Source organism: Erinaceus europaeus, chromosome 15, assembly GCF_950295315.1.
Source record: "Erinaceus europaeus chromosome 15, mEriEur2.1, whole genome shotgun sequence".
Classification (NCBI taxonomy): domain Eukaryota; kingdom Metazoa; phylum Chordata; class Mammalia; order Eulipotyphla; family Erinaceidae; genus Erinaceus; species Erinaceus europaeus.
The window spans coordinates 49,897,200-49,910,903 of NC_080176.1; the positions used below are offsets into that span (position 1 = coordinate 49,897,200).

The window sequence follows — 13,704 nt, forward strand, 5'->3', positions numbered from 1 at the left end:
ACTCTGGGGTGGGTGGGTGGGGGGAATACAGGTCCATGAAGGATGATAAATGACATAGTGGGGGTTGTATTGTTAAATGGGAAACTGGGGAATGTTATGCATGTACAAACTATTGTATTTACTGTTAAATGTATAACATTAATTCCCCTAAAAGAAATAAATTTAAAAAATAAAAATAAATAAATAAAAATAAAAAAAGAAAAACTGTTTTTACCAGAGCACTGCTCAGCACTGGTTTATGGTGGTAAGGGGGATTGAATCTGGGTCCTTGGAGCCTCAGGCATGAGTTTCTTTGCATAACCATTATACTATCTGTTCCCACCCAGAAAAAAAAATTTTTTTTTAATTTCTTTATTGGCGAATTAATGTTTTACAGTCAACAGTAAATACAATAGTTTGTACATGCATAATATTCCCCAGTTTCCCATATAACAATACAACCCCCACTAGGTCCTCTGTCATCCTTCTTGAACCTGTATTCTCACCACCCATCCACCCCCACCCCAGTCTTTTACTTTGGTGCAATATGCCAATTCCAGTTCAGGTTCTACTTGTTTTTTTTTCTGATCTTGTTTTTCAACTAGAAAAATTGTTCTTAAACCTAGTTTCTATGAATTTGATGAATAAACTGAAGTTGTTGCCCAAGACTTTTTAAAAATATATCTTTAGTACCATTATTATTATTACTTTTTTTTTTTTTATAAGAGCACTGCTTAACTTTGGTTTATGGTAGTATGGGAGATGGGAGATTGAATGTGGGACTTTGGAGCCTCAGGCATGAATGTCTTTTTTTTTTTTTGCCATTTTGTTGCACTTGCTACTGTTATTGCTGTTGTTGGATAGGACCAAGAAATGGAGAGGAGGGGAGACAGAGGGGGATAGAAAGATAGATACCTGCAGACCTGCTTCACCGCTTGTGAGGCGACCCTCTTGCAGGTGGGGAGCCGGGGTCTCCAACCAGGGGCAGGTCCCTGCACTTCATGCTGTGTGCACTTAACCCGCTGCGCTACCGCCCAGCCTCCATCTTTCTCTTTTTATTGGGAGGATTAATGGTTTACAGTCGACAGTAAAATACAGTAGCTGGTACATGTGAAACATTCCTGTTTCCCACACAACACTCTCAAGCCCCACGTAGGTCCTCCTCTGCCACCATGTTCCAGGACCTGAACATTGCTCCCACCCCATAGTCCTTTACTTTGGTGCAATACACCAGCATGAATGTCATTTTACATAACTATTGTGCTATCTCCCCCATTCAACATTTGCTATTTTCATCGTCCATCCTTTACAGAGAAGATAAGAAATTTCTGAAGTCTGTTTTTGGATTCTTTTGGGATTCACTCTGGCTAAGTAACATTTTTAGTTGAGAAAAGTGTTTCTTGGTTCTGTTGACTTTCTTTGAGGAGCAAGTGGGTGTTGAGGGTCCAGATGTAGGTGTTCTGAAAAGAAGCAAAGTCACACTTAGTTACTCGGGCAACTATTAAAGTGTTCTCTGTGCATCCTAGATGACAACTGCTAGAGTCATTTTTCTGCTCTTCTGCCATATATGAGGAATGGCTGTACCTAGTTGAGTCCTTCTCATTTTGTTAAAACATCTCCTTACTCAATAGGCTGTAGGCAACATTTAGGAAAGTAAGCCAAAAATAAAGTGTCATCAGGCCTGAGTTCCCTTTAACTCTTGACTTCAAGATTCAAATCTAAAAACATTCCCTCTTCATAACCCAAGACTACTTTCTCAACCTACTCAGGTGGCAGGAGCTCAACTTATACAGGTAGATACCATTCCATGATAGCCACCCCATTAGAATGTCAATTCCCTAGGGCAGACGTTATGGCCTACTAATTGTAATTTCTCGCACTTTTTTTTTTTAACTGTCATGTGAAGAGAAGGCCTTCTAAAAATAACCACTGAATAAAATGACTCCCCATCTGGTGTGTGTGTATTTATGCTTCATTCTACTTCACCCTTGCAGTTTATTCCATTTCCCTAACTGTTAATTGGGATTTGGGAGTCTGATCCCTTTTCTGACTTTCCTTCTGTATGATCAGTGTGAACTATCTCCCCCATTTCTGCAAGAATCTAGCAGCAGTCTGTTTAAAATGCAAGTGAATTATTTTAAATATGCCAAACGTTACATTTATCGAGCAAACAGGCAGCTTAGTAGATGAATCAAACTACAGAGGAAATTGGACTTGAAATATTAACTCAAAACTGCTACCCAATTTTATAAATATCAGACCCAATTAAAAAAAAAAAAAATCAAGTGAACAGTGGTAATCCAGACCTTGCTGAATTTTGTTATTTATGTTCAAGAAACTCTGATTCAGTTTCTCTTTTGCAACAAAAAGTCCAAAAACTTAGTTTCAGTAAAATTAAATTTATTTGATGACTGGGGAGGTCACTAAAAGTATGTCCAGTCGTAAAGTTACTTTAGTGTCATTTGACAAACTCCTAATTGAGTAAGCTACCATGGGAAGTTTTGATGGAGGAAATAGTAATAATAAGTACATTTACTAATACAATAAATACATCTGTATGGGGGAGATAGTTCACACTGATCATACAGAAGGAAAGTCAGAAAAGGGATCAGACTCCCAAATCCCAATTAACAGTTTGGGAAATGGAATACAACTGCAAGGGTGAAGTAGAATGAAGCATAAACACACACACACCAGATGGGGAGTCATTTTATTCAGTGGTTATTTCTAGAAGGCCTTCTCTTTACATGACGGTTAAATGTATTTATAAATACATTAATAAATATAATAATAAATACATTTAGTAAATAAATAATACATTCTAAAAATTACTTATTATTGGATAGAGATAGAAATTGAGAGGAGAGGGGGAGACAGGGAAAGAGACAGAGAGAGACACCTGTAGCCCTCATTCACCAGTTGTGAAACTTTCCCTTGCAGGTGGGGACGAGAGGCTTGAACTTGGGTCCTTGTGCACTGTTATGTTTGTACTTAACCGGGTCCACCAACATCTGGCTCCCTAAGAATAAATACTTAGAGTAAGAAAGTATGCTGTGAGACCCACCCTACTAGGGAAAGAGAGAGGCAGACTGGGAGTATGGACCGACCAGTCAACGCCCATGTTCAGCGGGGAAGCAATTACAGAAGCCAGACCTTCTACCTTCTGCAACCCACAATGACCCTGGGTCCATGCTCCCAGAGGGATAGAGAATGGGAAAGCTACTGGGGAGGGGGTGGGATATGGAGATTGGGCGGTGGGAATTGTGTGGAGTTGTACCCCTCCTACCCTATGGTTTTGTTAATTAATCCTTTCTTAAATAAAAAAAAATTAAAAAAAAAAAGAAAGTATGCTATGAAGAGTTCTGTTTTGCTGGCGCAGGGGATGAAATAAAGCAAAGTAAGACAAAGATTGATTCCTACCAGCGCAGGCTGGAAAGCTATGATGGAGCATTTGAACCATATGCTACAGTGTGAGGTGCTAAAAGTTTCCTCATCGCCTTAGGAAAATAGCAGACTGGAAGGATTTAGAGCCAAGAGCAAGAAGACTTAGGAAATGATGGCGGTACTCCCATGCAGAAAGTGTTGAGTGTGTAAAGACAGCGGCAGTAGGGAGTAAAAGGGGCAAACACACGGGGATGGTGTGGAAGCAGGGTGGAAAGAAACCAGTGACTAATTTCACAAGGACCCAGTTGGCATCTACACTCACCATTTCAAGTCAGAATGTCTAGAGGGAACTTAGAAGGGTGGGGAGGACTGAGACGTCAGCTGCAGGATACACAGCGGGGTGGAATAGACATATTTAGCTGGGAATGAGTCTAGGGAGAGGCTGGAAGTCACATGCTAAGAAGAGAAAGAATGGAAACTGGGAGGCAGAAAAGGAGAAAGGGCTGAACTGCTCCACAAACTCAGAGAGTATAGGGGAGTGAGAAGAAATATGAGTTGACAGTAGCTATTTGAGTCGGCTTAATGAATTGGAATACCTGAAATTCAACCTTGGGTTCTTGCCTTTGGAACCGGACAGAACACGACTGAGGCTTGCAGAACCTGAAGTCTTTCTCTCCGGCGTCTTCAGGGAGAGCTTACTTACAGGAGTGGTAGAACTGTTCTTCGATGACAGAAAGCTTCTGCTTTTACCTTGACGTTTAACTGTTCTGTTGCATGTTTTACAAGTCACCAGCTATCATAAAGAGAAGATATCAGACCTCATTTACAATTTAATCCAATAAACCACATGCTCATTAAATTCTTCTACTCAAGGGACTATACTAGGTACCACAGAATAAGTCATTGAGGCTAATCTTGTAGCCTAAGAAGAAGAATCAGACAAGACACAATTTTGAAAAACTCATTAATAAAAAATGAATGACTTGGGTGTTAACTAGATCAATTGTGGTGACTATATCGCAAAATATACACATATAGTCACCGTCTTGTACCCCAGACCAAGATAAGATGCGGGGGGGGGGGGGGAGAGAAATATAGACACCTGCAGACCTGCTTCATTGCTTGTTGAGGTAACCCTTCCTGCAGATAGGGGAGCCGGGGACTCCAACCAGGATCCTTAGGCCAGTCCTTAGGCTTTGTGATATGTGTGCTTAACCCACTGTGCTACCATCTGGCCCCCTAGACTTGCATATTGTAATGGTTAATGTAAGTTGCACTAAACTTTTTGAAGAGACAGGATACAGATTATAGATTAAACCGCCTATTCTGTGACACAGAAAATGCACTTAAATGCCCAGTACTAGTAAACATTAAATATGGAATTTCAGTCCAAACTATTACTGATTGTTGTGTTAGGACAGACACAAGTTTTCATTATGCCTAGTGTCTGACAGTATTTGTTTGTTTTTTTGTTACTTTAAAGAGTTGCTAAGTATCAACACGGAGTCTATAGATAAAATGCCTCTGATACTGGTCTTTATCTAGTAAACCGTAAGTAGTTTGATTCTGGTTGTTTTATCCCACTTATTATTATTATTACTTAAATATTTACTTATTCTCTTTTGCTGCCCTTGTTTTATTGTTGTAGTTATGGATGTGGTCGTTGTTGGATAGGACAGAGAGAAATGGAGAGAGGAGGGGAAGACAGAGAAGGGGAGAGAAAGGCACCTGCAGACCTGCTTCACCGCCTGTGAAGCAAATCCCCTGCAGGTGAGGAGCTGGGGGCTCGAACTGGGATCCTTAGGCTGGTCCTTGTGCTTTGCAACACCTGCGCTTAACCCACTGTGCTACCGCCCAACTCCCCCCCCCCCCCCTTTAAACCTTAATAGTTGTGGCTGTCTGGCGTTAAGAGGCTCAGTAAGTTTTTTTTTTTTAAGTGTTTTAACTTTTATTTTTAAGAGAGATGCAGAGGATTGAACCTGGGACTTCGGAGCCTCTGGCATGAGTCTCTTTGCATAACCATTATGCTATCTACCCCTGCCCAGTAAGTATATCAAGAATGTACTTATGTTTGTTGGGTATAAACTTAACATATACCGACATGCAAGTGGGACACATGGATGCTAGAACTCAAGTCCAAGTGCAGTCGTCTTGGTTAGCTCTAGAAATGCTCCATTTGTAAATATAATTATATTTAATAGCACATGTATAAGAATGATGTAATGTGAGTGCTTAGCCAGGTACACTACCTTTTATATCTTTTTTATTTTTCTAAATTAATTAATTATTGGATAGAGAGAAATTGAGAAGGGAAGGGGAGATAGAGAGGGAGAGTGACAGAGAGCCAGCTACAGACCTGCTTCACCACTTCTGTGAAGATTTCCCCCGCAGGTGGGGGCCAGGGGCTTGAACCAGTATACTGTAATGTGAGCACTTAATCAGGTGTGCCACCACCCAGACCCCTTTTTTATTGGATAGAGACAGAGAAATTGAGAGGAGAAGGAGAGATAGAGACGGAGAGAGACAGAAAGACACCTGGAGCCCTGCTTCACCACCCATGAAGCTTTCCCCTACAGGTGGGGACCAGAGGGGCTTGAATTCAAGTCCTTGTGCATTGTAATATGAGTGTTAAGAGTGAGGTCTGATTCTTTCTCTATCTTTCAAAAAAAAAAAAAATCTGGAAACAACTCAGAGCTCATGATTTTTAGTTTTAGGTAATTATTAAGAACAAAATAAGCTTGACAAGACAGTACTGGAAAATTCATTTACATGTAAATTTTCATAATCTAAACATACCACTATAAATTCAAGTTATAGTCTGGCTGACTTTTAATAAACCTCACTTAGAGGGAAGAAAATGTTAATTTACTGGTACAGACTAGAATTGAAATCTTACCAGTACACTTCTGGAGTCTTTGTACTTTTTCAAAATTTTCCTTTCCTTAAAGCTAAGTGTATAATTTATTGCTTCTCGATTAAGGAGTTTCTGAATTTTTGGAGTCAGTTTGGGCTTCGGTTTGAGGCGTACTCGACAATTATCCAGAACCAAGAACTGAAAACAGTGTGGACATGTTTCTTCAAAAGAGTTTTTATCATCTAAAATTACACAAATAAGACAGGAAACATTTTATTAGTAAATTATTGATAATTATCAACACCAACAAATTATTAGTAATCACTAGGTAATATTAATCTGTCAGTACCGTAAGGAAGAAAACGAAGAGTATATTATTTAACATAAACAAAAGGGCTGGGGAGACAGCATAATGGTTCTGCAAAAGGCTTTCATGACTGAGGCTCTGAAGTCCCAGGTTTAGTCCCCAGCACCGCCATAAGCCAGAGCTGAGCAGTGCTCAGCTGTATCTTTTGTAAAATAAATAGCTTGAAAATACATATAATATATAACTTATTAAAAAAAAAAACATGAGCAGAGACACCTCTTTGAGAATTCAAAGTATAAGAATTTCAAGATAAACTAGCAGCGATTTATTTTGCAAAGTACTGTAATTGTATCCATTCATGCCTTTCAGCATGAGGTAAGTAATAAGTCCCCTCTCTCCCCATCACTTGAGATTTCTCAGCCAAGCAAGGAAACCAGTTAGAGATGTCAAAGTGTCAAATGTCACTAAGAGGTCAAGAAAAGTTAGGAACTTTGAATAATTTGGCTTTCTCACGAAACAGTTGCAGAAGATTTTATGTTTCTCTAAGTCATACTGATGATACAGGATGGAAGGAGTCAGCTGAAGGGGGGGGGGCAAATTCCACAGGTGTTTTTCCTACCATGTGATGAACTGTAGCTCCAGCTGTAAAAGAGAAAACACTGGTAAAGGATTGGCGCAAGGACCCGGGTTCAAGCCCCTGTTCTCCACTTGCAGGTGCAAAGACAGCTTCACAAGCGGCAAAGTGGGGCTGCATGTGTCTATCTTCTCCCTATCTACTTCTTCCCTCTAAATTTCTTTCTGTGCTATCAAACAAAATAAAGTTAAAAAAATATGTGGTCCGGGTGGTGGCGCAGTGGGTAAGGCTTTGGAGTCTCAAGCATGAGGTCCCAAGTTCAATAACCAGCAGAGTGATATCTGGTTCTTTCTCTCTCCTATTATTTCTCATGAATAAAGAAATAAAATCTTTAAAAAAAAGGTTAAAAAAAATAAAACACAGGGTGCCAGGAGGTGGCGCACTTGGTTGAGTGTACATGCTGTAGTGCACAGAACCGGGGTTCAAGGCCCTGGTCCCCACCTGCAGGGGGAAAGCTTCACGAGTGGTGAAGCAGGGCTGTAGGTGTCTCTCTCTCCCCTCTCAATTTCTGTCTCTATCCAATTAAAAAAATATATATATGAAAAAAAGGACTGGTGAAACCTCCCCTAGCTTCCTCATTTTTTTTTTTTTAATCTTTTGAAAGAGGAGGTGTGTGGGTGGGGGGAGAACAGAGACACCTGCAGCTCTGCTCCACCGCTCGTGACGCTTCGCCCCTAGAGGTGGGGAGCGGGGCTCGAACCCGGGTCCTTAAATATGGCAACATGTGTTCCCCCAGTCGTCCCCCAAGTTTCTTACAGTAGATAGCGGGCCTGACCCGGACAGCTAGCTTGTAGTTTCCGAGCCGCCGCTTCGATGTAGTGCTTCTGCCTCATAGCCGCAGTCAGCAAGGCACAGAATCGGGAGAAACCAGCAACCCGGAAGTTGGTGAGTGTGACCGACTTTAACGCTGGGATTTAAGTCCCCACCCGGAAACGGGAGTCCGCTGCTAAAGGGTTCCGGCTCACAGGCCGATCCTCGCCCCGCCTCAAGCTCCGCCCCCGGACACGCCTCCTGGCCTCGCGCAAATGGTTTTCAGAGATTAACCTTCCTGGACCTGCTTGGCTGGCCGGTGCGGTACAGTCTGGAGCTTCTGTCCTCTGTGTCTGCTGCTCCTGTAGGGCCAACCAACCCCGTTGTCACTTCCTTAGCTCAAGATCTTCCCCGGATTCCCAGGAGGAGTGTGGAAGGCGTTGGGGGCGTTTCTTCACACGTGCCCACTTGAGCTAAAGAAAAAAAAGTTTCTTGAGTGGAGGTAAGTAGCATAATGGTTATGCAAAGAGACCCACATGCCTGAGGCTCCGAAGTCAATCCCCTGCACCACCCAAAGCCAGAGCTGAGCAGTAGTCTGGTATAAAAGGAAAAAATATATAAATCTTGATTTATTATTCGGTTTCCTTTTTAATATTCATTCTTTAAAAAAATCTTTGTTATTGGATAGAGACAAGGAATATAGTGAGGTGAACATAGAGAGGGAGAGACAGACACCTGCAGTTCTGCTTCACCACTCGTGAAGCTTTCCCCCTGCAGGTGGGGACCAGGGGCTTGAACTTGGGTCCTTGTGCACTAATGTAATGTGAGCGCTTAACTAGGTGTACCATCGCCTGACCCCTTCTTGATTTATTTTTTATGAGAGAATAAGACAACGAAGTACTGCTCATTCTGGTTTATGGCAGTGCTGGGAATTGAACTCGAGACTACTGGGACCTCAAGCAAGCAAGTCCTGTGCTCTAATTGGCTGCGAATCTTGTCCCAAAAATAAACTTCTCTCTCTCTTTCTCCCTTTCCCCCTTTTTGCTCCCCCCCTCCCTTTTTCTCTCCCCAGAACACTGCTTAGCTTTGGCTGAAGGTGGTGCTGAGAATTGACCTAGTGACCTTTGGTGCTTTAGACATAAAAGTCTTTTTTGTATAATCATTAAGCTATTTGCCAGCCCCAATCTTTCTATTTAAAATTGAAATGATGGGCGCACCTGGTTAAGCGGTTAAGCGCATACACTATAGTGTGCAAGGACCCAGGTTCAACCCCCCTGGTCCCCACCTGCAGGGGGAAAGCTTCATGAGTGGTGAAGCAGGGCTGCAGGTGTCTCTCCCTCTCTAGTTCCCTCTCCCTTCTCAATTTCTCTCTGTCTCTATTCATAATAAATAAATAAAAATTTAAAAATCCATTAAAAATAAATAAATAAGGTTTTTTTTTAAAAAAGAAACTGAAATGAAACTCGCCAACAGACCTATGTACGTAACAATGTTAAGCAGCCATGAGCACTGACCAGCCATGGGCACTGACCATAACCTCTCTGAAGGAAACCCCATTCCCATTTAGCAGTTTGATGCCGATTCTCTCCTTCCCCTGGTAACCACTAGCCTGCTTTTATTCTCTAAGGATCGACCTATTCTGGATATTCTCTAAGGATCGACCTATTCTGGATATTCTCTAAGGATTGACCTATTCTGGATATTCTCTAAGGATCGACCTATTCTGGATATTCTCTAAGGATCGACCTATTCTGGATATTTCTAAGGATCGACCTATTCTGGATATATAAATGGAATCATATCTTTAACTTCTGGGGCTTGACTTCTTTCCATTATAATTATTATTTATTTTTATTTTTATTTTTTTTTTTTTACCAGAGCACTTATCAGCTCTGGTTTATGGTGGTGCAGGGGATTGAACCTGGGACTTTGGAGCCTCAGGCATGGGAGTCTGTTTGCATAACCATTATGTTATCTACCCCTGCCCTTCCATTATAATTATTAGAACGTTTTGAGGTTCATCCACCCTGTGGCATGTACTAGAACTTCATTTCTTTTTTTTTATTATTATTATTATTCCTTTACTGGGGAATTAATGCTTTACAGTCAATAGTAAATACAATAGTTTGTACATGCATAACACTTCCCAGTTTTCCACATAACAATACAACCTCTACTAGGTTGTCTGCCAGCATGTTCCAGGACCTGAACTCTCCCCCTGCCACCCCAGAGTCTTTTACTTTGGTGCAATATTCATTTCTTTTTGCTACTGAGTTATACTACATTATATGTCTATACCACCTGTTATCTATTCATGTATTGATGGAAACTTGAGTTTGCTTATTATACCTTTTGGCTACTGCAAATAGTGCTGTTATGAAAATGAATGTGTATTTGTTCTATTCTTGTGAATATACAGTTGGAGTGAAAATGCTGGGTCATATGTTAATTTTGGTATAAAGAGGGTTCCAATTTCTCACCAACACTTTTTAAAATTCTGATGGTCCTAGTGAGTGTTATGTGGCTTTTAATATTCATTTCCCTCAATGACTGGTGACTTGGAACATTTTTTCATCTGTCCATTGGTTATTTATGTGCAGGTGGTGCCTGGGGCTTGAATGGGGGTCCTCCTGTAGGTGAGGTATGTACCCTGCTGGAGGAGATTTCTCTAGCCTCTCCCTCCCCTGCCTTGCCTGTTTCCTTTTGCTGTTGACTTACAAGATGCAAATATATGTCACATATATGTATATATGTACATATGTCCTGGATACTAGACCCTTATTTATCCATTTCAATTTTAACTTTATTAAGGGAGGGGCTTGGGTCTGGGTGGTGGCATGCTCAGCTCACCTTGCACAAGGATTAGGTTCAAGCCCATGGTCCCCAATTGTAGGGGTGGGGGTGGGGAAGCTTCACAGCAGTGAAGCAGTGCTACAGGTCTCTCTCTTTCTTTCTCCCTCACTTTTATTTTTAATTTTTATAATTTGTTAGATAGAGAGAAATTGAGGGGTCAGGTAGTGGTGCACCTGGTTAAGTGCACATACTACAATGCGTAAGGGCTCAGGCTCAAGCTCCTGGTCCCCACTTGCAGGGGGAAAGCTTCATGAGTGGTGAAGCAGGGATGCAAGTGTCTCTGTCTCTTTCCTTCTCTATCCCACCCCCCCTCTCAAATTCTCTCCGTCTCTATCCAGTAATAAATAAATAAATTAATTAAAAAATAAGTAACTACTATAAAGAAAGAAAGAAATAGGGGGCCAGGTGACGGCGCACCTGGTTGAGCGTACATGTTACAATGCACAAGGACCCAGGTTCAAGCCCCCTGACCCTCACCTGCAGGGGGAAAGCTTTGCAAGTGGTGAAGCAGTGTTGCAGGTCCCTCTCTCTCTCCATCTCTATCATCCCCTTCCCTCTTGATTTATGGCTGTCTCTATCAAATAAATAAAGATAATTTTTAAAAAAAATTTAAAAAAACAGAGAGAAATTGAGAGGGGAGGTAGAGGAGGAAAAGAGACAGAGACCTGCAGACCTGCTTTACCACTCGTGAAGCTTCCCTCCTGCTGGAGGGGACCAGGGACTTGAACCTGGGACCTTGCATACTACAATGTGTGTGCTTAACTAGGTGTGCCACTGCCTGGCTCCTCTCTGTCTCTTTCTCTATATCCCCTCCCTTCTCAGTTTCTCTCAGTTTAATTAAAAAAAATAAAATAAAAGAGGGGGTGGTGAGATAGCACAATGGTTATACAGACTCATGCCTGAGGCTCCCAGGTCCCACATTCAGTTCCTCATGCCACCATAAGCCAGAGCTGAGCAGTGCTCTGGCAACAACAACAAAGAAAAAAGAAAAAAAAAAAGAAAGACAGAGAGAGATGGTTGCCAGGAGCAGTGGATTCATGGCACAGGCACTTAGCTTCACTCATAACATTAGTGGCAATTGAACGGACAGGAGGAGGAGGAAAGAAAAGGAAAGGAGGGTCAGTGAAATTTTTATCTCAGGCTGGCAAAATAGAGAGAGTGAAAGAGACCACAGCACCAAAACTTCCTTCAGTGCTTCAACCTGGGTAGCACACATGGCAAAGCGGCAGATTAGCCAAATGCCCTCAACCCCATGATTCACCACCCAGCTCACACTTGCTTTTATCTTTCTTTCTTTTCTTACCAGTGACTTAATACTGATTTACAAAATTACAAGATAATAGGGGAACAAATCCACACTGATCCCACCACTAGAGTTCTGTGTCTCTATCCTCTCCATTGGAAACTGCATTAATTCTCCCAAGATGACAGATACAGGTTATATTTCTTTTTTTTTTTTTTTAAAGATTTTATTTATTGATGAGAAAGATAGGGGAGAGAGAGAAAGAACCAGACATCACTCTGGTACATGTGCTGCCAGGGATTGAACTCAGGACCTCATGCTTGAGAGTCTAGTGCCTTAGCCACTGCGCCACCTCCTGGACCACATGGTTATATTTCTATAACTATCTGTCTGTCTAATCTGTCTAGACTTTGCCCCTCCCCCCCTTTTTAACAGTGCACTAGTCAGCTCTGGCTTTTGGTGGTGCAGGGGATTGAACCTGGGACTTCAGAGCCTCAGGCATGAGTGTCTATTTGCATAATCATTTTACTATCTACCTCTACTCGCCCATTTTCCTCCTTCCTTCCTTCCATTCTTTCTTCCATTCTTTCCTTCCTTCCTCCATTCCACCAGAACACTCGTTGATTCTGGATTTTGGTGGTGCAGGGGATTGAACCTGGGACATTAAAGCTTGGGATGCATTGGATCGACCTTCCCGTGGTGCATCCCGTGAGTACCCATTCATTGGGGAAACTGACGATCCTTCCTAGCCGACTGAATCCACATGGATCCCAGTCACTTTCAAAGCCAGCAACAAGCAGCTCCTGACAGCTTTCAAGCTGTTGGTCCTGCTCTTCGAGTCCTCCAACTTAATGTTGAGGGGCTGTCCTTTGCCAAACGCGTTCTTCTTCATTAAAGCTTCAGGCATGGGAGTCTCTTTGTGTATATCTACCCCCACTCTCTTGTCCATTTTTTTTTTCCTATGGTGCTGCCTTCTCTTCCTTTTTTTTTTTTTTCCTTTTGTTGCCCTTGTTGCTTTTTCTTTTTTAAATATATATATATATATATATATTTATTTATTTTCCCTTTTGTTGCCCTTGTTGCTTTTTAAATATATATATATATATATATTTGTTTATTTATTTTCCCTTTTGTTTTTTAGTGTTGTTATAGTTATTATTGATGTTGTCGTTGTTGGATAGGACAGAGAGAAAGGGAGAGAGGAGTGGAGACAGAAAGGGGGAGAGAAAGACACCTGCAGACCTGCTTCACCGTTTGGAAGTGACCCCCTGCAGGTGGGGAGCCAGGGGCTTGAACCAGGATCTTTACGCTGGTTCTTGCGCTTTGCACCACCTGCACTTAACCCACTGTGCTACCACCCAACTCCCTTTCTCTTCCTTTCTAAGTCACACCTATACCTATTACTACTTGTGAATGTCCTTCCTTTTTTTCCTCTTCTCTTTCTGAGTCCCAATGGAACTGGGTTTCAGAATCCTCTACTCATCTTCCCCTCACATTTCTCCCCCCTCTGGGGGATATAGACTAAAATTCTTTGGGGGTACAGATGTAGAAGTTCTGGCTTCTACAATTGCTTCTCTGCTGGACATGGGAAAACATGATTTTTTAATAGTTGGTAATATTATGAAATATAATGAATTTATCTAACCATTTATTTGTTAACAGATACTCAAGCTTTTCCTAGTGCTTTGTTATGTTGGTTC

The 13,704-nt window shown here is 41.7% G+C and overlaps 1 protein-coding gene across 2 annotated transcripts; it reads right to left on the reverse strand.

The window, feature by feature from the left end:
* Positions 1-551: 551 nt before the first annotated feature.
* C15H18orf21 (chromosome 15 C18orf21 homolog) lies at positions 552-8,050 on the reverse strand. Of its 2 annotated transcripts, XM_007535553.3 has the most exons (5): positions 7,915-8,050; positions 7,144-7,166; positions 6,260-6,459; positions 3,960-4,156; positions 552-1,439 (listed from the first exon to the last, which is right to left on the reverse strand). In XM_007535553.3, the coding sequence occupies exons 1-5, from the start codon at positions 7,989-7,991 to the stop codon at positions 1,286-1,288; spliced, it is 651 nt and encodes a 216-aa protein (XP_007535615.1). In that variant the 5' UTR covers positions 7,992-8,050; the 3' UTR covers positions 552-1,285. The 2 variants fall into 2 exon arrangements, with proteins under 2 accessions (XP_007535615.1, XP_007535617.1); XM_007535555.3 differs by lacking the exon at positions 3,960-4,156 and having other exon boundaries at positions 1,347-1,439.
* Between the last annotated feature and the right edge of the window lie 5,654 nt (positions 8,051-13,704).

Coding starts and splice junctions, on each gene's coding strand:
- C15H18orf21 (XM_007535553.3), bottom strand. CDS start 7,991: ATGAGGCAGAAGCACTACATCGAAGCGGCGGCTCGGAAACTACAAGCT. Junction 7,167..7,914: donor GGTCAGGCCCGCTATCTACT/GTAAGAAACTTG, acceptor TCTCTTTTACAG/CTGGAGCTACAGTTCATCAC. Junction 1,440..3,959: donor AACCCAAGGTTGAATTTCAG/GTATTCCAATTC, acceptor GCTTCTTTTCAG/AACACCTACATCTGGACCCT.